At 40.5% G+C, this 24667-nt stretch overlaps 3 protein-coding genes across 3 annotated transcripts; all 3 read left to right on the forward strand.

Annotated features, from left to right (window-relative positions):
• lrrc15 (leucine rich repeat containing 15) lies at nucleotides 1-5768 on the forward strand. Its single transcript, XM_073477016.1, has 2 exons — nucleotides 1-278; nucleotides 2935-5768. Exon 2 carries the CDS (start codon nucleotides 2942-2944, stop codon nucleotides 4652-4654), a length of 1713 nt encoding a protein of 570 aa, XP_073333117.1. The 5' UTR covers nucleotides 1-278; nucleotides 2935-2941; the 3' UTR covers nucleotides 4655-5768.
• A 1390-nt stretch (nucleotides 5769-7158) lies between these two features.
• On the forward strand, nucleotides 7159-11359 carry LOC141005428 (uncharacterized). Its single transcript, XM_073477282.1, has 2 exons — nucleotides 7159-7198; nucleotides 7428-11359. Exon 2 carries the CDS (start codon nucleotides 7437-7439, stop codon nucleotides 9867-9869), a length of 2433 nt encoding a protein of 810 aa, XP_073333383.1. The 5' UTR covers nucleotides 7159-7198; nucleotides 7428-7436; the 3' UTR covers nucleotides 9870-11359.
• Nucleotides 11360-15080: 3721 nt separating this feature from the next.
• LOC141004976 (uncharacterized) lies at nucleotides 15081-22473 on the forward strand. The gene is made up of 3 exons (XM_073476699.1): nucleotides 15081-15145; nucleotides 18092-18273; nucleotides 19035-22473. Exon 3 carries the CDS (start codon nucleotides 19044-19046, stop codon nucleotides 21198-21200), a length of 2157 nt encoding a protein of 718 aa, XP_073332800.1. The 5' UTR covers nucleotides 15081-15145; nucleotides 18092-18273; nucleotides 19035-19043; the 3' UTR covers nucleotides 21201-22473.
• The last annotated feature ends 2194 nt before the right edge of the window (nucleotides 22474-24667 follow it).

Raw genomic sequence — 24667 nt, forward strand, 5'->3', positions numbered from 1 at the left:
AGAGGGGGCAGGGGGACGGCCGGGACGCTGAACAGTGGCAGTGAAGCCTCAGCAAAAGGACCTACAGATTTCATGAGCTCAGGGCAAAAACAGAAAAAAAACAAGAGTGGTGAGGGGAAATCGAGTGATGACGAAGAGCAGGAAAATGTGATGGTGTGAGAGTTCAGACGGTGCTGGAAACTTTCATCAGAGGATCCGTGAAGCTAAGGAGGAAGGGGGGACGTACATAAAAGATAACCACCCAAAGTCACTCATTCAATCGTCCAGCACTCCGGGAGGTAAGTTCTGCAAAAGCTTAACAGAGTGCCGATTGCTGTTTAGTTGCAACATACTTGACAGGGATAATGTGGCATGAGGGTTTCATGGTGAAATTAATCAGAACTGAAATAAGATAAAGATAATGATAGATCTACAAAAGCTAAGCAAGTTTGTGTAATATATGATACTTCTACTTTAAAAGATACAACCCTCTGTGCAATATTCAACCCTTGATTTTGTTGAAAAGTCTGTATTCATGTGTAAACTATAATACTGCCTGTAGGATTCTTAATTTGCACTTAATTTATTTAGTTAATAAGTGAAATGTTCTGTCCAAAAATGTGGGGTTTTTTTGACAGCTTGAGTGGTAATCAAACCCTTTTATATAACAGATAGATTAACCTCTGTGGCTTGACTACTGGTCTCTGGCACCCGCTCTGCTGGTTCAGTCTTTTCATGACCGACAAAGTGCTGATCCTTCAGCTATGGCAAAGGGGAAAAAAAATCAAAGCAATTAATGGTGAACTGGAAATGCCTTTGCCATTACACTGTCCCGTTCGAGAGCAGACGGTGGTTTTGGTTGGACTGGGATTTTATAATATATACCAGAGAGGAAACATGGTCTAGCTGTCAGGTTTTGTTCGAAGAGGAAACTTATTAAATTCATACTTTTGAGGAGTCACGACAGGCACATAGGCTGCACAGTTCTCGCTGATTTTGTGTCAAGAGACAGTAACAGTGACAGCTTCCTGACAGTGTTTTTTTAAATGTTTTCCATAGTGACACATACAAAGGAAGGGGATAGGGGGCCTTCAGATATCACATTACTTAACGGATATAGGATTAGTTTTCTTATGGATGTGTAATCGGACACAAATGCCTGACTTAAACATGAACTCTGACCTTTCACAGCAAAAAAAAAAAAAAGAGGAAGTGGTGATAGTTATGCAACCACTGGATGTTGCCCCTTTAAACCTCACTTGAACCAATAAGAAGGAAGTTACAACTAATACTACAAAGTGTCTTGATAGACGTAAAAGTAGGGAGTACTGCTAGGGTTAAGAATAAAGATGTTTGAAAATAGCAACTTTTTACGAACAATGAAAACATTATTTTCCCTGTCACAGCAGGGACCCAGCAACCCAACTGCTTAAATGAAAGCAGACATGAGAACAAAATGAAAAAAAAAATGTGAACAGCTGTGAACCAGGATGTATTTTATGACCCACTATCTGTCATGAGAAAAATGAAAAAAGAAAAGACAGACAGAAAAGAAAGAAAGAAAGAAAGAAAGAAAGAAAGAAAGAAAGAAAGAAAAACCCGAAACAATCTGGTACCTCTGTAACTGAGCTCATATTGGTCTCTTTAGAAAGTTACTTCCTCGAGAAGACTCTTTCTGCACCCTAATCCACCTCAGCCACTGAGAAACTACTCATGCTTGCCAACCTTAAGTTGCAGAACTTTAAATGGATTTGTATGGAGAAACAGGTCATGATGCTGGCACAGCTTCATCTTTGGAGCCTCCTGAGCCATTACAAACACTGAGCACAGCCTCCGCCACAGCCTCAAACATGTGCAGACATTCATGTTAAGATACACTGATACACAACACAGAAATGAACAAATAAACACCACATGTATATTTAATGAGAATTCTGCAGCAGACTTTTCAAACGTAATGAGCTCTAAAATTGCTGTTGAACACAAATCTTGCAGACATGGTTTTAATGGCAAAAAGCTACTAGGCAGAGTGATTCACCAGCCAATTCTGTTGACAATGCTGACGAGCAAAGCTCCGAGCCACATGCAACAAAGTACAACACAGTATAAATTTATGGAAATGTCTCCTTTTTGGTTGAAACAGGAATGCTGAGGCTGCAACATGTAGGGGCTGTTACTAATTAGGGTTGCCTTCAGTACAACAGCCTTACTGTGGTGGTGATTTTAAAATGCAGAGAATCCCTTTTGTGGCTGTTCTCTCAATGAGAGGATGTCCAGAAATTGTTAAGTGTCCTGAGATCTAACAACTGTTGTTCATTCAATCTCACAAATGAGGTAAAAACACAACAAACGCAAAAATGCTACCGACGGCTTTAACTCATTCCCTTTATGTGCAAAAGTAGACCTTGATATTGTAATGTAGAGCTAACAATAAGTTCTTATTTGAGTAGAAACTACTTTTTAGAGCTACAAACATTTATGTTTCATTTCACATTGGTGGTGTTTTGGTGAGATCAATGGTTAGTCAGCTTTTAGACAAACCGTGTCGTTTGAAAGATGTTCAATTGTACCACTGGCTTTCTTTTTGTGTAGCCTTCTAGCCTATAATTACTCAAGTAAAGTCCAGGTCAAGGTAATCTTTATTTTCCCCGAGGGCCAATTTGTTACACAGCCAAGCGATAACATAATAATAATGTAATGTTGGTAAAATATTCGATTTTTGAGTCTCATTCCCAACTCATCAAATATTGACACGTTAGGAATGAGACTCAAAAATCAACCATTTTACCAACAGGAGCTTTAAGCGACTTTGACATGTAAAATTGGAGCGTCCCTTCAACCATGACATGTTTATATGTATTGACCATAACATGTTCACAATGCTATTACCTTCTATGTAAATCTGATATAAGATTCATAACTTTGACTGTAACATAGCTGTTTCTTCTGTTTAAGGGAAATAATGGATCTGTCCCTGACCCTTCACGTGCTCCTACTTCTCTGTTCTCTCAATGCTGTGGTTTGGGCGTGTCCGGATGGATGTAAATGTCAAGGAACCAAAATCCTCTGCAGTGGCCTCTCAGACTTCCCCTCAACTGTGCCCTCATCTACCACCGCCCTCTACTTCTCTGACTGCAGTATCTACTTCCTAAAACAAGAGGACCTGGCTGATTTCTCTAATGCCCTCAGCATCTTTGTGATTAAAGACACTGTGTTGCGGGAAGTACGCCTTGGCACATTTGATTCCACCACGAACATAGGTGCCTTAGGGTTTACTGGCACCGAACTGCAAGATCTCCCTGAGGAGTTATTCCAAAATCTTCAGAAGCTTGAGAGTCTGAATCTGAAGAGCAATAGGCTTCTGGTTCTCCGACCTAACTGGTTTTCCCGGCTGGCAGATCTGAAAGTCCTTGACCTCAGTAAGAATCTGTTCACCTCTGTACCTGTGGAAACTTTTTACCCGCTTGTTGAGCTGCAGTACTTAATGCTTTCCGCAAACAATATCAGTCAACTATCTAAAGACACATTCAAGGGTCTCTCTAAGCTGAAGACCTTACGACTTAACAAAAACTCAATACAGGAACTCCCCACTGGCATTTTTGATGACCTTGGAAACCTGGAGGAACTATCCCTACATGACAATCTGATCACTCATCTCCCCCAAGACCTGTTCTCTAATACTTTGAAACTCCAGAAGCTGTTCCTCTCCAACAACAGGCTCACATCTCTTCCGCAAGGGATCTTCTTAAACCTCCCCCTTCTTTCCCAGATCTCCCTGTATGAAAACCAGCTGGAGAGTCTGGGACCAGGGGTGTTTGGACCCATGGCCCTGCAGGACTTGTGGCTGTATGACAACAAACTGAGTCGTGTGGAGGATGACACATTTAAGAACTTGACTCAGTTGCGTCTGCTGGTGCTCAGTCGCAACCAGATCAGCCACGTGTCCACCAAGGCCTTTAATGGGTTGGAGAAGCTGGGAGAGGTATCACTTCACACCAATCGGCTCACAACCCTTCAAGCTGGGACTTTCCAAGGTCTGCCCAGACTGATCAACATTTCCTTGGAGCACAACTTCATCAAATCCCTCCCTTTGGGTTTTCTCCAGGGCCTGAGCAATCTGGGACAGATAGACCTGCGAAATAACTCCTTTCCTAACCTGCCACAGGAGAGTCTAGATGCCCTCACTGTCGTATCTGAAGTACTCCTGCAGCAGAACCCCTGGAGGTGTGACAAGGATATTCTGCCACTTAGAGACTGGCTGATACAGCACCCATCCAAAGCCAACCAAACTCTTGTGGTCTGTGAAACTCCTTTCAGTCTGAATGGCGAGCCAGTTGCACTGCTGAATGATGAAAATGTGACGCTTCTCAGCTCTACTGAGGCACCTGTTTGGACCTCAACGGAGAAGAGGAGGAAACCCAACACACATCCGACAAGACGAAGCACTTCCTCACCTGCTGTCAAGACCACCCCCACCTCAGAGTATGAGGAGGTCACCAGTGGTGGACAAGGAGAGAAGGAAACAGTTTCTAATGACACTTCGATCATCCTCATCCTCATCGCAGTAGTGTCCACTGTCATCATCAGCACTGTCGTCATCAGCTGTTTGTGCTGGAAGAGGAACAAGAGAGGCAGAGGAAACATAGGCAGCAGAAATAAGAACTCTGTGCTGTAGAGTAGACCACCCGACATCCCAGCAACCCCAAGAACTTTAAAGCCAAGGGAAACTGCTCACTGATTACAGTGGTTCACTCGGAAAACGTGGAGCTTAGAGTTGATTTTAGAGCCTCAACGGCAACAGAAATAACCACTTTAGCTCCATTCAGATGTACCAACTAGATCAGACAACTTTCAAACTGAAATGATGACATTTACCAGCCAGTATTCTTTTCATGTGTGCTGTAAAAAAGAGAACGGACATCGTAAGTACTAACTGAAAAAACAGGCAACCTGGACATTTTGGTGAATGTAACTTCAGATGCACTAAAACAGTGTTTTACTCTTCAGTGACACCTTATATTAGGGTACAAATATTCAACATTAACTTGTTGAATAAGTTGCTTATTAACATGCATATGAATGTAATATTGACTGTTTAAAGCACTTATTAATGTCTTATTCTGAAAGAACTACTATCCCAGTAACTAATTTGATAATAGTTTGACACCCACACAGTCACATTAGAATTGGGAACATATTCTGAGACAGACTAAATTTCTTGCTATTTGGACACACGCTGTTTTAAGAACAGACCATATTTATTAAGCGTTATTAGGAGAGAATGATTAGTCTTGTAAGACTTCCACCTTATAAGGCCTGTACTGAGTAAAACATATTTCAATTGTATACAACAACCTCCTTACTAACCATCAATAAGCAGCAATTAGGGGGTTATTGAGGGCAAACTCAATAATATCAAGAATGTGGTAATACAGAATATGGCATTAATAAGTCCTTTAAAATGACCAATAATGAGCCAATATTCTACTTATATATACATGCTAATAAGCAACTAGTTAATGGTTACAGTAGTGTGTACCCTACAGGTCTTCAAGGGAAATTAAGGCTGCATTCAGTATTTCTTCAAACTTTTTCATTTTTCAGTACTAATAGTTGCAGTTTGACAATGGCTTTTTGTGCTAACAACAATACATTAAGGAGTTTTGCAAAATGGCTATCCATGAAAAATCAAACGTAATCTTGACTCCACTGTAAAATATAAATGCTATGGTTTCCACACTTACAATGCAAAATGCTACAATATAATAAATGCACTACTTTTAGTGGGAGTAATCTTGTGTTGTGTTCATCATTTACTGAACAATGTGTCACTTACATTCGTCTCCTTGAAACAAGTGATCCTCAGGCGTGTAAAGGGGGAGTAAACTCCTCTCAAAGGTACTGTACCCACAAATAAAGACTCACTGATAAAAATAGGAAGTTGCATCACACTGACAGACTGTTTTGTACATCAGATGGAAAAAAAAGGAAAAAGAAGCACCCACACATCCAAAAATATTAAGATGTGTTATTTCTGTTGTGGCCTATGCCTTACATGATGATTATCCTACTGTGATCACTAAATTGTTAACAGACAGGATTTTTAATTAGACTAAGTTTCTGATTATGTTGATTGTGCCAGTTCCATTTGTGGAATGCCACAAAAAACAAAACAAGTCCAGACTGAGTAAATTTAAAATTGGGTCATGATGAACAGAAGGAGGCACAACATGATACTGTACCAGACTATTGGGGTTGCATTCACAGTAATCTTTATTGATTGTGAGGCTAAACTTTCTTCTTTCTTATAAACACAGAGTAATGGAGTAAACATGTCACTTATCTAACCCATTCCTACTTTCCTCTTTATTAAATCAATCAGAAACAGTGGAAAAGACTGCCATCTAATGGACAGAAGTCATAATGTTTGAAACCTTTGGCTCATAGCCAAACATTCCACTCTTTGCTTTGCCAGCAATTACAGACACCAGACTAAACAAACAAGTTGCAAACATTGTTATGTATGTTTAGTGGTTCCCTGACAAAACAATGATCTAGTAAAGAAGTAAAAACAAAACATAATCAACAGACCAGATAGAGATAGAAGCATAGGAAATGGATGAAAGTGGTGGATAATAAAAGTTTGAGTTTGAAAGATGTGGGAAGAGCTGCATATTTAAAAAAAATGGCATAATGTTTATGTACCATCAAGGATGTTAACATATAAATTATGTGTATGAATTCTAAATATTAAAGCTTTTAAAAAACATCTGTTGTTTACATTTTTGTCCTAGGTGAAGAACATACAGTAACATACCAAACATGTCTTTGTGGTGATCATCCATCAAATTTTAAAATCAACATTCAGTCATGTGTATTCAGCTTTAACAGAAGATATTGTCCTTAAAACTACTTTAATTTAGAATAATCAGAGTGCTGTAAAAACATCAGTGATGATAAATAATAATAATAAAAAAAGTCAGGTTTGTTATCTTAGAGCCATGTTGCAGATCAGTGCAGTAACAGGCTGAAACATTAAATAATTTCAGTTCTTGCTCTTATCTCAAGCTGCAGAAGTGAGTTTAACCACGCCTTACATGGGATGCAACACACTCCAAGCCTGCTGGCCAACATCGATACATCAGATATAAAATTAGACGTAGCTTGTTTGTGCCTCCTCGCTGCTGTAACAACCTGTTTAGGGACAAGAAATAACAAGGTAGGCAAATGTTTTTGGGGGGCATTTTTGACATAGCAAAGCTTTATATGATGTTATTGATACGTTACTACTCTTAGTTACTCGTAGTTACTTGTGGTTGGCTAATTATCATTAGAAAGACATAAAAGCCATGCATTTAACTTCCTTCCAAACTGTATGCAATGCCCAATTCAATCTACTCAACTTACTTCATAAGTTATACATTATCACATTTTCTTTCTTTTAACAGTGAATAAGCATGTCAAGAGGAGAATTCATCATTCTTTTTCTGTCTTTGCTGTTTGAGTCTTCATTGACTCAAGTCAAAGAATGTAAAAAGGGGCAAGTGTGCCCCAGAGATGTTTTTGATAAGCAAGTGATAGAAATCCCACGTGTCCTGAGACCAGGTGTGACAGAGGTCTACTTTCTGCATAGTCAGATTCAAACAATCCCCAAAGGAGCCTTTGTTGAAAATCCCCAACTTACAAAGGTGGAATTCTTGAACACTATCACGACATCTATTGAGCCAGGAGCTTTTGAAGGTTTGGTAAACCTCCAGTCCGTTGAGATCTCCGGCACCTCGTTAACGTCAATTCCAGTGGGAGTCTTTAAAGACCTCAGCAACCTGGATAAGATTATACTAAAGTCTAACAAGCTCCGCAGTCTGGAGACAGGCTTGTTTGACGGCCTTAAAAGACTTACAGAGATCCACTTACACGGAAATGAGATCGAATCGATTGAAGACGGGACCTTTGACGATCTTGGGAACCTTTCATTACTTCATCTCGCTAAAAACAATCTCTCTGCTGTATCCACTGACTGGTTCTCGAACCTAAACAAACTGGTGACTCTACGACTTTACGAGAACCAGCTGACCACCATTCCTGAAGACATATTTCAGAATTTGCCAAACTTGAAGGAAATTGGCTTGGCGGGAAACAAAATAACAGAATTATCACCTAATCTATTTTCACATAAAGACAAACTAACGAAGCTGTTTCTGGATGGTAATCTTCTGACTGGTTTACCTCAAGGATTTTTCGTTGACTTCCCTGTGCTTAAAACACTGACCCTACATAAGAATCAACTGACCAGTCTACCACCAGTGCTTTTTGGAGCACTGCCTAAATTGGGTGACTTAAGCCTCAGTCAGAACAATCTCAGCACTCTTCCTAATGGAATATTCAGCCCTCTGAAGAAACTCAAGAAGGTAGATCTGTCTAAAAACCACTTTGTCACCTTGAACGCTGAGTACTTTGAAGGCCTTGAGATGCTCACAGAGCTGAATCTACAGTACAACAAGATAAATTCACTGGATGCAGGTGTGTTTGAAAAGCTACAATCGCTGACCACACTCAAGCTCGCTCACAACGACCTCCAGACGCTTCCTGAGGATATTTTTCAGCCTTTAGCAAAACTCAAAAAACTGTACCTGGATCATAACCCCTGGAACTGTGACTGTAATCTGATAAATCTTCACCTCTGGATGAAGGTGAACTCTGCCAAGATTGTGTCTCAAGTGTTCTGTGAGTATCCAGAAAATCTAAAAGGACAGGAAATCAAATTATTAACAGAGGATCAATTTATTTGCCCCACCCTTCCCTCTACGACCACTCTCTTAACCACCACCACAACAACATCCACGACACTCCCAACTACAGTACCAACAACCACCATCCTTACAACTACAACACCGACCACCACTTTGCCAACCACCACTACACCTCCCGCAACCACCACACCCACCACGACTCTTCCAACCACATTGCAAACCACCACCATACTTACTACCACAACACCAACAACCACTTTACCAACTACAAGAATACCAACAACCACTTCTTTACCAACAACCACACCCACAACCACGACCACAATAACAACGACAGCACCAACCACCACCATTACAACCACTGCACCAACCACCACTATTACAACGACTGCACCAACCACCACTATCACAACACTTGCACCAACAACAACTGCACCAACCACCACTATCACAACACTTGCACCAACAACGACTGCGCCAACCACCACTATCACAACACTTGCACCAACAACGACTGCGCCAACCACAACTAAAACAACAACTGCTCCAACCACCAACATCACAACACTTGCACCAACAACAACTGCACCAACGACCACTATAACAACGACTGTACCAGCCACCACTATCACAACACTTGCACCAACAACAGCTGCACCAACCACCACTATAACAACAACTTCACCCACAACCACCAAAAGAACTGCGCCCACAACCACAATAGGAATAACAACACCCACGACCACCACCACCACCACCACCACCAGCACAACAAGTATCCCCACAACTACACTTACAACAACAACAGCCATAATCACCACCCTCGGCACTACCCAACCAACCACCATCCAAACAACGACGCCTCCTCTGTCCTACTGTCCCATCGAGCAGCCATCACCTTCATTTGAGTTTCAGCACACGCACAAACTTCTGCAGTGCAAATCTGAGATGATGTTCTACATCGCACTGCTGGTGGTGGAGATCACCTGCACACTGGCGCTGGCTAAGTTCACCCTCTCTCTTTACCGCCTGCTGCAACGCAGGAAAGGTATGGACCACGGGGTCAAACTCACCCACTTCTCCTACAGGAAAGAGGTTCTCCTCAGACCTCTACGAGAGGCAGAGACTCACAGCCTTTAAACAACAGCGCTTTACAGAGCATCCTCTTGTCTGTTGCCAGTGTAATTGAGCAGATCAGCTGAGCATCAGCATATGACCCATCAAAGCATCCTTGAGTAAGATATCGAACCCCTATTTGCTCATCTAATTGCTAATGTAACATTTACAGCATGTTTTTTTATTAAAACAATGTATCGGATAAGAATGTGACAAACAATGTGACACTGTGGGGAACCTGCAGAAAATTATCAATTGAATCTACAGCACCCTTCAGCTTTATGGAACTCATAGTGAGCATCAGTTCATTGTTTAGCTGTCCGACAGGAATTGATACACATGTGGATGATCTAAAATGATATACTTTAACAGAGCTATGCCGGTAATAAGTGTGATGCCCACAGTGATGTCACCACAGGTTTGTTGACTACTGTTTTGAAGCATTGAGTTTGGCATTACGAGCGTCGCCATCTTGTTTTTCATTGAAGCCAGAAGTGACCACATTTGGACGAGGGGGTTGATCTGGGGAGGATATTCTGATAGGATCTGACTGAGAACCTGAGGAACCGCCTTGGTGACGACTTGTCAATCACAAGGTAGCCACGCCTTATGCATAAATTTGTTGTCAATTTTACTCTAAATGGGACCATAATTTATAATATAAACATCATGCTGTGTTGAAGAAGATTTGAAACTAGTGATTAAGACCATAAACTCATTACGAAACTGTTTACTGAGGTAATGAATGAAGTCAGAAATAGGGTCATAAGCTTACAGACAATCAGACTTCTTTTTTAAACCAGTGGAGTGGACCCCTGCTGGCTATTAGAAAGAATGCAGGTTTAAGGCACTTCCACTTCACTTTTCAAACATCAGACTGTCCACACTTTATGCAATCAATGGCAGGGACTCTAACTGGCATTAAATTATTTTTTTGGCTGTGAACACAACGCTGTCTGTCTTTTCACCTTATAAAGTTGATACAAACTTGTTAGAAACCATTGTCCATTTACACATCCAACAGATATAGAGCAACTTTGGAGTCATGCTTTCTGGCCACCTCATGAATATAAGCGGGATATTTACTCTCCTTTTAACTGTTATTGGTCTCTTCCAATTCCTGAGTGAAATATCTGGCTTTTAGCTGTTAAATGCTACACTATGTTCACCAGGTCGTCTGTGACATTGTTTATCTGTTGCTTGGACCTGGAAGACACTTTAATGCATCATAGAGCTGAGGTGAACTGCTGAGTCAGGTGATAATTCTCTGTTGGTTTGTCATGATGTGTTCCATTGTTAATATAAATATACTAATTATAGCACCTTTAATAAATATGTTAAGTATTTTCAGCTTGGTGATGACGTGTTTTAGCAGGTTGTACTTACACACTCCATATAAATGTCTCACCTGGAACATTTTTTTTGTTTTGTTTTGTTTTTTTTTTGCTGTGAAGGATTTACGAAACATAGTAATGTGTTCTCAATGTACAATGATTAAAACATGTTTTCCTGGACATTTCTTTGCCTTGTAATAACTTTCCCAACCTGCCACAGGAGAGTCTAGATGCCCTCACTGTCGTATCTGAAGTACTCCTGCAGCAGAACTCCTGGAGCTGTGACAAGGATATTCTGCCACTTAGAGACTGGCTGATACAGCACCCATCCAAAGCCAACCAAACTCTTGTGGTCTGTGAAACTCCTTTCAGTCTGAATGGCGAGCCAGTTGCTCTTCTGAATGTAACCTCAGATGCACTAAAACAGTGTTTTACTCTTCAGTGACACTAAATAAGTTGCTTATTAACATGCATATGAATGTAATATTGGCTGTTCAAAGCACTTATTAATGTCTTATTCTGAAAGAACTACTATGCCAATAGCTAATTTGCTAATAGTTTGACACCCACACAGTCACATTAGAATTGGAAACATATTCTGAGACAGACTAAATTTCTTGTTATTTGAACACACAGTGCTTTAAGAACAGACCATATTTATTAAGTGTTATTAGGAGAGAATGATTAGTCTTGTAGGACTTCCACCTTATAAGGCCTGTACTGAGTACATCAGATGGATGTTAAAACTGCCTACCTACATGCACCGATAGATTGTGAGATTTACCTGGAACAACCAGAAGGTTATGAGGTGAAATCTGACACAGATGAAAGGTTGGTGTATAAACTTGAAAAATCACTATATGGGTTAAAGCAGTCTGGCAGAAACTGGAACAGAATATTACACGAGTATCTGAGTGAAAAACAGTTTGTGCAAAACCCAGCTGATCATTGTGTTTACACAAGAGAAACAGAAAATGAGAAAGTGATCATAATAATATGGGTTGATGACTTAATCATTGCTGCCAGTGGTAAAAAAGCACTGAAGGTTGTGAAGGAAATGCTCACAGCAAGATTCAAGATGAAGGACTTGGAAAAACTGAAAAACTTTCTTGGAATAGACTTTGATCAGAGTGAAGACTGTGTAAAGATGTCACAAAAGAGATATGTGGAGAAAATACTTGAAAGGTATAACATGCAAGACTTTAAACCTAGAGCCACACCCTGTGAACAAAAATTTAGCTACAGTGATGATGCAGAAATAATGAATGATGTCAGAAAATATAGAGAGGCTGTAGGAAGCCTATTCTACCTGACTACATGCATTTGACCTGATCTAAGTTTTGTAGTAAGTAAACTGTCACAGTACTTTACTGAACCAACAGAAGAGAAATGGACTACTGTAAAACATGTACTGAAATATCTGAAAGACACGATGGATAAAGAACTGTGTTATAGGAAATGTGACACTGAGAAACCAGGGCTACAAGTGTACAGTGATGCAGAATGGGCGGCTGATGTAACTGACAGACGTAGTACAACTGGTTATTGTGTAAATCTAAATGAAAATGGACCTGTCGTTTCATGGAAAACCAAAAAGCAACCTACTGTTGCCCTATCCACTTGTGAGGCAGACTATATGGCATTTGCCTTAACCATACTGTTAAGGCAATCTAAAGAAATTCTGCATTTGTGTTTATGTAATGGTTTGAATTTATTTTGCAGTAATTTATGTCTTTCCCACTAGAGGGTGACGTCAGGATCAGGTCAGACTCCTTAATGCAGGTATAGAGGCCTGAGGCCTGAGAGGTAGGGCTGAGGTGATAAGTAGGCTCAGAAACAGGTGTGTCACTCTTTTGTCACACAGACAGTGTTTGGTGGCATCACTGCATGGAGACCTCAGAGATGCCAGTGGTGAGAAAACCTTAATTTAATCACATTGACAAATAAAATAACTTTAAGTTAGTGAATGAGAGATTAAAATGTTTGTGTTTATTGATCACTTAATTGAGAAAGTTTATTAATGTATTTGATTAGTTAATTCTTTAATTTAATTAAGTTAATTTAATAATTTATTCATGTTCAGGTATTAATAAGGCAATTGATTTTGTACTTATTTAATGACTGCCTGATTCTTTGTTTTCGTGATGAATAAAAGGAGTAACTAAAAGCAATCTGAGTTGTGTCCAGCGTTCTCTGTTGACCTCCAGGCCTGATGACAAAACCTGCAACAAAGATAAAGTTGAATAAGTTTGCAAAGTTTATATTTGGAGAGTAACAATGTGAGAGCAAGTGGGGGTGTTAACATGTGTAAGATATGCTCTCAATTGTGCAAATGGGCTTTTGTTGTGGTGACATGGGCGGGTGCAAGTGTTGTGGGAGGAATGCTGACAGCCAGTGTCACCTATGACCTGTTTGTATAAAGAAAATGAGATTGACAAAGTTCTCTTCCTGTGAGGGTTCCAGTTAGAGCAGCCCACAGTGTGTTATTCATCCGTCATGCCCCAATTTCGGTCGAGCAATGGGTACTCATGTTAGGAACGCAGTGCGAATCGCGCTCTGACAACACATGTTTTCCTGGACATGTCTTTGCCTTGTTATAACTTTCCAAACCTGCCACAGGAGAGTCTAGATGCTTTCACTGTCACAGCGGAAATACTCCTGCAGAGAACAGATGTGACAGGGATATACTGCCACGTAGAGACTCCTTTCCTGCCATTGTCGCAGATGTAAGAGTGGTCTCTACTGTTTGTGCTTTAGTTTTGTTGGCGCATTCGTTTATTTGCTTCAAGAGAATCCAGAGAGATCAGTTCTTTTAGTTCAACTAATTTTTTAAGCATTAGAGAATCAAAAGGCATGTACATGGATCTCTTCTGTTTAGAAAACCGCAGTCCAAAAGGGGATCATCCCTATGTTCCCCGGGTCCTATGTTCCCCGGGTCCTATGTTCCCCGGGTCCTATGTTCCCCAGGTCCTATGTTCCCCGCTTTGTATGTGACCGGGGAACATAGGACCCTTTTTCTAAAAAAAGGGTCCCATGTTCCCCGCTGTTTACCCAAAGGGTCCTATGTTCCCCGCTGTGTATGTGACCGGGGAACATAAGACCCTTTTTTAGAAAAAGGGTCCTATGTTCCCCGCTTTCCCCCAAAAGGGTTAGGGTTAGTTAATTAGGACCCTTTCTTAGAAAAAAGGTCCTATGTTCCCCGGCAACAGCGGGGAACATAGGACCTTGGGAACATAGGTACGCTCCCGTCTGAAAGCAGCTGTCTGCCAACAGTTGCTGCGGCCAACATCCCAAAAGAGAATGACTATCTTAGCATTACACAGAGTATTATGAAAAATTGTGCATCTATCTGATTGGTCAGAAACTGCTGGGGGGGGGCTGTGGTTTAGACTTAGCTCTCCCTTCGTTGGTGCATGGGCTGGTCCCAGCCACTCGGCACACGAATCCACCTGTCACAGGAGACATCGTCCTAAAGAGGGGAAAGTCCTATTCCATCACTCTTTCTCCACGTGTTGGCGGCCCTTCCTTTATATACGTTCAACTAACATGACCTTTTAAGGGGTGCGTTGGAGTGGGTCAGTTTAGGAATCGGTTCCTGTATGTACTTTGGGAGTGTATCAGTTTAGGGATTGGTTCCTGTATGTACTTCTATTTTAACTGACAAAAACAAGTATGCGTGTGGGTGTTATTATATGTCAGCATTAAGACATCCTGTTATTGCATACAGAACAGCTTGTTCTGCTGGACAATGACTTAATTGTGCAAGCAATAAACTCTGTGTGCGAGCTTGTATATTGATAGAGCAAGATAGTAAGAAATGTTCCCGTAGTTAGCGTGTATAAAAATATAGTTTCAGTTTAGTTTTCTTAACATGCTGTTTTTGCCAGTTACATATGATTTTGTAGATCGCCCTGTTGTAGACCCTCTCCTGTCCATCAGAAGTGACTCTCTCACGGATCACTGCTGGTAGGTTCACCTATACTTTGTGCTGTGATATTATCATTATGTGTGTAGTTGCTAAACGGGTGTTTACGTTTTAGAAATTGGCTCATAGTGGTGGAATAAGCACCATAGAGTCTCGTCCACTCTCCTCTCCGGGCTCACAGGCGCGGCCGGATCGGGAATGCAGGTCTGTGTTGGTGTGTGGGGCTTATTTTAGTTACTTTGTCCCCTTTCATAATCTGTTTGTATCCTCCGTGGGTGATAGTCTTGTGTAGTTTATTTCATTTATTTTGTTCCTGAATTACTATTGTTTGGGAAAGAAACTTTTCATTTTGTGTTTGTTTAATTTCCAACTGCCTGGCTGCTTCTCTCACATCATTAATACTGTTTTGTGTAGTTTTGTTGATTTTTCACAATTTACCAATACCTGGCTGCTCAGCCCCCTCCATTAATATTGTTTTGTGTAGTTTATTCTGTTTACTTTATCTAATTTCTTTTGTTATCTTGTTGTTAAATTAAACTTCAAGTGGTCCGTCATTCACCACGGACAGGAGGCCCATTTTTCTGTCATTGCTGAGAACCTAGTGTTTAGTGTTTCAGCATTTAGTCACTGCAATATAGTGTTTTGTTTATTTGCAAGAGTGGAGCCCCACTAGCTTCATCTCATCCCCTTTTCTGTTTTTATTTTTATTTTTATTAAGACCATAAACGAAACTGTTTACTGAGGTAATGAATGAAGTCAGAAATAGGGTCATAAGCTTACAGACAATCAGACTTCTTTTTTAAACCAGTGGAGTGGACCCCTGCTGGCTATTAGAAAGAATGCAGGTTTAAGGCACTTCCACTTCACTTTTCAGACTGTCCATATTTTATGCAATCAATGGCAGGGACTCTAACTGGCAATAAATTATTTTTTTGGCTGTGAACACAACGCTGTCTGTATTTTCACCTTATAAAGTTGATACAAACTTGTTAAAAACCATTGTCCATTTACACATCCAACAGATATAGAGCAACTTTGGAGTCGTGCTTTCTGGCCACAAATGGTCATGAATATAAGCGGGATATTTACTCTCCTTTTAACTGTTACTGGTCTCTTCCAATTCCTGAGTGAAATATCTGGCTTTTAGCTGTTAAATGCTACACTATGTTCACCAGGTCGTCTGTGACTTTGTTTATCTGTTGCTTGGACCTGGAAGACACTTTAATGCATCATAGAGCTGAGGTGAACTGCTGAGTCAGGTGATAATTCTCTGTTGGTTTGTCATGATGTGTTCCATTGTTAATATAAATATACTAACTATAGCACCTTTAATAAAAATATGGAGTATTTTCACCTCGGTGATGACGTGTTTTAGCAGGTTGTACTTACACACTGTATAAATGTCTCGCCTGGAACATTTTTTTTTGTTTTGTTTTTTTGTTCAACCATACAGGAGTGTATGTACCTAGTACAACTGCAAGAGGGTATTGACAGATGTCAGTACACACTACCCAAGGTTTATGAGGATAACCAAGGGACAATAGCGCTAGCAAAGAACCCTATAAGCAGACAGAGATGTAAACATGTTGACATAAAATATCACTTTTTAAGGTCAACTGTGAATGATGGAAAAATAATTCTAGGGTATTGTCCAACAGACCAGATGGTAGCAGATGTGATAACAAAACCTGCAACAAAGATAAAGTTCAGTAAGTTTGGAAAGTTTGTTTGGAGAGTAACAATGTGAGAGCAAGTGGGGGTGTTAACATGTCTAAAATATGCTCTCAATTGTGTAAATGGGCTTTTGTTGTGGTGACATGGGCGGGTGCAAGTGTTGTGGGGGGAATGCTGACAGCCAATGTCATCTGTGATGTGTTTGTATAAAGGAAATGAGATTGACAAAGTTCTCTTCCTGTGAGGGTTCCAGTTAGAGCAGCCCTGGGTACTCATGTTAAGAATAGTTATGTGTTCTCAATGTACGATGATTGAAACATGTTTTCCTGGACATTTCTTTGCCTTGTAATAACTTTCCCAACCTGCCACAGGAGAGTCTAGATGCTCTCACTGTCGCAACAGAAGTATTCCTACAGCAGAACAGACGTGACAAGGATATACTGCCACTTAGAGACTCCTTTCCTGCCGTTGTCGCAGATATGAGAGCGGTCTCTATTGTTTGTGCTTTAGTTTCATTTTTCTTATCATGTTGTTTAAACCAGTTAGCCTACATATGATTTTGTAGATCGCCCTATTGTAGACCCTCTCCCATCCATCAGATGTGACTCTCTCACAGATCGCTGCTGGTAGGTTCACCTATACTTTGCGCTGTAATATTATCATGATGTGTGTAGTTGCTGAATGGGCGTTTTCGTTATAGGTATTGTTATCATTATTGGTACTCATAGTGGTGGAATAAGCACCAGAGTCTCGTCCGCTCTCCTCCCCTGGCTCACAGGCGCAGCTGGATCAGGACTGCGGGTCTGTGTTGGTGTTCAGCAGCCTTACTGGGGAGTTGTGTGGGGCTTATTTCAGTTACTTTGTCCCCTATTGTAATCTGTTTGTATCCTCCATGGGTGATAGTCTTGTGTAGCTTATTTAATTTATTTTGTTCCTGATTTACTATTGTTTGTGACAGTAATTTTTCATTTTGTTTTTGTTTAATTTCCAACTGCCTGGCTGCTTCTCTCACATCATTAATACTGTTTTGTGTAGTTTTGTTGATTTTTCACAATTTACCAATACCTGGCTGCTTAGCCCCCTCCATTAATATTGTTTTGTGTAGTTTATTCTGTTTACTTTATCTTATTTCTTTTGTTATCTTGTTGTTAAATTAAACTTCAAGTGGTCGGTCATTCACCACAGGCAGGAGGCCCATTTTCTTGTCATTGCTGATGATTAGTGTTTCAGCATTTAGTCACTGCAATATAGTGTTTTGTTTATTTGCATGAGTGGAGCCCCACTAACTTCACCTCGTCCCCTTTCTGTTTTAGAAACTGAGAGTCTAAGGTGCTGGGGGTTGGTGTCTTCCAGTGGTGGTTTCTCCTTCCTGTGTCCTGTGCTTAGTTGTCCACCCCTGGTGTAATCCTTCACGTGTGTGTGGATGTGTATGCACGTGTGATTGGGCTGACTCTTCTTCAGGATACCTCATTCCTGGTGGCCTGCCTCTCCACTGGTAAGCCTCAGCTTCAGACATTTTCTTTGCCCTTACCTAACAACTGTCTACATTGTGTGTTTTCTGGCCCACTTAATTAGTATTTTGATATTGTTAAAATAAAGACTTATTGTTGGATGGAACCATGTGTCTTACCTCTTAGTATCATGAACCTGTATGCCTTTGAGTTATCAGTCTTGGACTGAGGTAGATATTATTCCTTGGGTGAAATTCCCAGGGTGGCGCTGTCAGCTCCTCCTTAATTATACCAGCTCGCTGGTCGTCCTCCTAACCGCTCGCCACACCAGCAATCACAGACACCAGACTAAACAAACAAGTTGCAAACGTTATGTATGTTTAGCGGTTACCTGACAAAAACAATGATCTAGTAAGGAAGTAAAAGCAAAACATAATCAACAGACCAGAGATAGAAGCATAGGAAATGGATGAAAGTGGTGGATAATAAAAGTTTGAGTTTGAAAGATGTGGGAAGAGCTGCATATTTTAAAAATGGCATAATGTTTACGTACCATCAAGGATGTTAACATATAGATTATGTGCATGAATGCTAAATATTAAAGCTTTTAAAAAACATCTGTTTTTACATTTTTGTCCTAGGTGAAGAACATACAGTAACAGACCAAACACGTCTTTGTGGTGATCATCCATCAAATTTAAATCAACATTCATTCAGTCATGTGTATGCAGCGATAACAGAAGACATTGTTCTACTACTTTATTTTTTCAGGTTATTCTTTATCACATTTTCTTTCTTTTTACAGTGAATAAGCATGTCAAGAGGAGAATTCATCATTCTTTTTCTGTCTTTGCTGTTTGAGTCTTCATTGACTCAAGTCAAAGAATGTAAAAAGGGGCAAGTGTGCCCCAGAGATGTTTTTGATGAGCAAGTGATAGAAATCCCACGTGTCCTGAGACCAGGTGTGACAGAGGTCTACTTTCTGCATAGTCAGATTCAAACAATCCCCAAAGGAGCCTTTGTTGAAAATCCCCAACTTACAAAGGTGGAATTCTTGAACACTATCACGACATCTATTGAGCCAGGAGCTTTTGAAGGTTTGGTAAACCTCCAGTCCGTTGAGATCTCCGGCACCTCGTTAACGTCAATTCCAGTGGGAGTCTTTAAAGACCTCAGCAACCTGGATAAGATTATACTAAAGTCTAACAAGCTCCGCAGTCTGGAGACAGGCTTGTTTGACGGCCTTAAAAGACTTACAGAGATCCACTTACACGGAAATGAGATCGAATCGATTGAAGACGGGACCTTTGACGATCTTGGGAACCTTTCATTACTTCATCTCGCTAAAAACAATCTCTCTGCTGTATCCACTGACTGGTTCTCGAACCTAAACAAACTGGTGATTCTACGACTTTACGAGAACCAGCTGACCACCATTCCTGAAGACATATTTCAGAATTTGCCGAACTTGAAGGAAATTGGCTTGGCGGGAAACAAAATAACAGAATTATCACCTAATCTATTTTCACATAAAGACAAACTAATGAAGCTGTTTCTGGATGGTAATCTTCTGACTGGTTTACCTCAAGGATTTTTCGTTGACTTCCCTGTGCTTAAAACACTGACCCTACATAAGAATCAACTGACCAGTCTACCACCAGTGCTTTTTGGAGCACTGCCTAAATTGGGTGACTTAAGCCTCAGTCAGAACAATCTCAGCACTCTTCCTAATGGAATATTCAGCCCTCTGAAGAAACTCAAGAAGGTAGATCTGTCTAAAAACCACTTTGTCACCTTGAACGCTGAGTACTTTGAAGGCCTTGAGATGCTCACAGAGCTGAATCTACAGTACAACAAGATAAATTCACTGGATGCAGGTGTGTTTGAAAAGCTACAATCGCTGACCACACTCAAGCTCGCTCACAACGACCTCCAGACGCTTCCTGAGGATATTTTTCAGCCTTTAGCAAAACTCAAAAAACTGTACCTGGATCATAACCCCCGGAACTGTGACTGTAATCTGATAAATCTTCACCTCTGGATGAAGGTGAACTCTGCCAAGATTGTGTCTCAAGTGTTCTGTGAGTATCCAGAAAATCTAAAAGGACAGGAAATCAAATTATTAACAGAGGATCAATTTATTTGCCCCACCCTTCCCTCTACGACCACTCTCTTAACCACCACCACAACAACATCCACGACACTCTCAACTACAGTACCAACAACCACCATCCTTACAACTACAACACCGACCACCACTTTGCCAACCACCACCACGACTCTTCCAACCACATTGCAAACCACCACCATACTTACTACCACAACACCAACAACCACTTTACCAACTACAAGAATACCAACAACCACTTCTTTACCAACAACCACACCCACACCCACAACCACAATAACAATGACTGCACCAACCACCACTATTACAACGACTGCACCAACCACCACTATCACAACACTTGCACCAACAACAACTGCACCAACCACCACTATCACAACACTTGCACCAACAACGACTGCGCCAACCACAACTAAAACAACAACTGCTCCAACCACCACCATCACAACACTTGCACCAACAACAACTGCACCAACCACCACTATAACAACGACTGCACCAGCCACCACTATCACAACACTTGCACCAACAACGACTGCACCAACCACCACTATCACAACACTTGCACCAACAACGACTGCAACAACCACCACTATCACAACACTTGCACCAACAACAATTGCACCAACCACCACAATAAGAACATCTGAGATGATGTTCTACATCGCACTGCTGGTTGTGGTGATCTCCTGCACACTGGCGCTGGCTAAGTTCACCCTCTCTCTTTACCACCTGCTGCAACGCAGGAAAAGGATGTACCACGGGGTCGAACTCACCCACTTCTCCTACAGGAAAGAGGTTCTCCTCAGACCTCTACGAGAGGCAGAGACTCACAGCTTTTAAACAGCAGCGCTTTACAGAGCATCCTCTTGTCTGTTGCCAGTGTAATTGAGCAGATCAGCTGAGCATCAGCATATGACCTATCAAAGCATCCTTGAGTAAGATATCGAACCCCTATTTGCTCATCTAATGGCTATTGTAACATGTACAGCATGTTATTTTATTAAAACAATGTATCAGATAAGAATGTGAAAAACAGTGTGACATTGTGGGGAACCTGCAGAAAATCAGTTGAATCTACAGCACCCTTCAGCTTCATGGAACTCATAGTGAGCACCTCATGAATATAAGCGGGATATTTACTCTCCTTTTAACTGTTATTGGTCTCTCCAATTCCTGAGTAAAATATCTGGCTTTTTAGCTGTTAAACGCTACACTATGTTCACCAGGTCGTCTGTGACAGTTTATCTGCTACTTGATCATCATAGAGCTGAGATGAACTGCTGAGTCAGGTGATAATTCTCTGTTGGTTCATCATGATGTGTTCCATTGTTAATATAAATATACTAACTATAGCACCTTTTGATAAAAATGTTCTGTATTTTCATCTTGGTGATTACATGTTTTAGCAGGTTGTATAAATGTCTCACTTTTTTGTTTTTTGCTTTGCTGTGAAGGATTTACGAAACATACATGTGTTCTCAATGTGCAATGATTGACATTGACATTTCTTCGCCTTGTAATGACTGAAATCCAGCACTTGGCTACAATAGACACACCCTTACAGCAGGGGGAGCCAGAGGTCAGAGAGACCTAATTCTCTGCCTCATTCATTAATTTTCATTCACCAAAAACCAGAACTTAAGAAACTTCATCTAACACAGCCTCAAATTGTTTAGCATGTGTCTGCAATTAAGATGCCATTGTAATAGACTGAATTAAATGTAGGCCTACATTTTTTCCCCCTTATGCACAAGTATTACAGCTATATATTTTTTTCATCAGATATGTATATATGTATATTTTTTATTAAAGCAATAATCTTATGTCACTTCCTAAAAACAGAAATTATTGCACTTTTTCTACAATGTCATTGGAGCAAAACAAATTAATCTCTGAAGTTATACATTCATGAAGTGGCAGAGGGGAAACCACTGAGCAGGACTCTGGGACTGGGATTTGTGTTTGGTGGGGTTGTCTGCCTGATAGCAAAAGGCTAAAAGCATTAATTAGGCCTTTCATTAGACAGTAGCACAGGAACAGAACAGTAGGTCAGAACCATTAACCCTGTCTGTGTGAACACGTGTGTGAGTTTGTACATGTGTATGTGAGAGATAACAACCGAATTAAAAACTAAAATTCAACTAAGAATGTTTGCCTGCTGCCTGCTCCTAAATACAGTATAGTAAAAATAATGACTGACTCTGCACAGTAACTATGAGGTTACATGCACAATCCACTCCAATACAGCAGCTCTGGCCTGAATTTTATTTTCACGAGGCTTATTATTTTCAGTTTTCGTTGACACTGTCAGGAGGGTAATAATTCTACATTGTGTTTATTATTGAGATCATAGATGGTGGTGGGGTTGTACTGGAGTAGACCAGAATAGACCCCATTAACTTTAGGTGCGGGTCCAGATAAAGGGACAGAACCAGGGACACGAGAAGTAGGTGTGCTAAGGGGGCTGCAGCACCCCCTAAAAGGCATAATAAAAAACCTATTACTGATTGTCCACATGACAGAAAAACTTCCTTTGATCGTGAAGCCTAATGTTATTTTATCTGGTTAATCTGCCAAGTGTATGAACTACACTGCAGACTGGAGTCTCTGTTAATCGTGACAAACAGGCAAATCTGTGTTACATATCCTCCTCTCCACTATGAGATGTCTATAATCATAACATTTGCCAAATTTACAAGAAAGACAATTTATCGTAGAAAGCCTCATACAAAGTGTATAAAGTTACTTCCAACTCAATAACACACAAAATTGAGAGAATTCCTTTCCCTCTTCACCTCCTTGCTGTTGTCGACTGCAGTGGGTGTGGCTGCTTTGACCTACAGTATGTTGGTTTTCACACATTCTGTCTTCTGTTTTCAAATTATTATACAACAAATATTAGCAAATGTTAACATGCCAACAGGCTAAACCCAGACCACCAGCAGAGTAACCGCTAAGGGCCGGTGTCCACATAGTGTTGTTTTTTGGGCAGAAAAGCGCTGGCTGTGCATTCAGGGGTGCTGAGTTGATGTGTTTGTTGGCTGAGAGAAAAAACGCTGCACGTGCGTCTTCTCTCTGTGGCAATGACATCTTGACAACCGCCAGTGTACGATCAACAGTGCTTCTTTGCAGTTTACAATCCATTTAGTTTGATTTGACATCAGGACATCAGAGCAAGGAGAAAGTGGGTTTGTGACATGATCAGTAAAGAAGACGTTGTACATGAATTATAGTCTCATCCTAAACATTGTCAATTCTGTCAAAACAAAACACAAAACTAAAAGTGTAAATATTGTCCAAATAATAATGTGTTCCCTATTCTAAATTGAGGTCTTGCACGCAGCAAACTCAATAGTAAAACCTGTGTGGGTTAATATAAGAGCCAAAATACTAGCACCTAATTAATGGTTAATATGTGTAAATAATGTAGTGCTACCCTAATCTTTGTTAACTTGTTTATTGTAAGTTAATATTCTTGTGCTGTACAAAGAAGAATCTCAGCAATGTGGAGATGTGAGATGTGAATCTCTTCCACTAGAGGGCACTTCTGTATTGGACAAAAAAGCACAAAGACTTCAGAAAACGTTTAGCTGTCTCACGTCTTAAAATGTTCCCAGTGGTGCCTCTCCCCTCAAGCAAACTGCTGTATTGAATTACAGAGTAGTTTCCTGCTGAAAACCAGTGACACAGACAAGAGAATCTCGTTTCAAGTAAAATAAAATATGTGTTCATATTTAATCAGATGGCATCCAAACTGAGACTTATCCAGACACGGCAACTTACATAAATCCCTTTGGAGGAGACTTCTGTGTGTGTTGTGCCAGGCAGCAAGAATAGTGAATGAAGAGGCTGAATGAGGGTAACATAACTTTGCTTTATCAGATTTACCTCGAGGCTGTATGGAAAAACACTCACACACAGCTAGAGGGAGAGATGACTTGATTACATCAGCAATGGCTCTTCTGATGCTGTAAAAGGGAAATGATAAATAAGCAGCTCTATTAGAAAGGACAGAATATAAACCAAAGTTAAAAGCATTCATTAATATCAGTGTCTTAATCATATAACAAGTCCTGAGCAATCACTCCAAATACAATATCAAACCTTATACATAACTCAACTAAAAGATGGCAAGAACTGAGGAGTGGTGTTGTTTAATATTTCATCCTGTTGGTTAGCTTTAGTTAAGTTCCCTCCTGTAATGTTGCATCACAGAGCTATTCCTGTCTCCGCGTCAAGTAAGCAGTCTCATGTCTTTACCGTTTATCCAGATTTGAAAGACTGATCTATTTTAGTCCACTCTATAC

Source organism: Pagrus major, chromosome 11, assembly GCF_040436345.1.
Source record: "Pagrus major chromosome 11, Pma_NU_1.0".
In the NCBI taxonomy this organism is placed as follows: domain Eukaryota; kingdom Metazoa; phylum Chordata; class Actinopteri; order Spariformes; family Sparidae; genus Pagrus; species Pagrus major.

Bases quoted from the DNA above. Each gene is read 5' to 3' on its own strand.
- lrrc15 (XM_073477016.1), top strand. From the start codon at position 2,942: ATGGATCTGTCCCTGACCCTTCACGTGCTCCTACTTCTCTGTTCTCTC.
- LOC141005428 (XM_073477282.1), top strand. From the start codon at position 7,437: ATGTCAAGAGGAGAATTCATCATTCTTTTTCTGTCTTTGCTGTTTGAG.
- LOC141004976 (XM_073476699.1), top strand. From the start codon at position 19,044: ATGTCAAGAGGAGAATTCATCATTCTTTTTCTGTCTTTGCTGTTTGAG.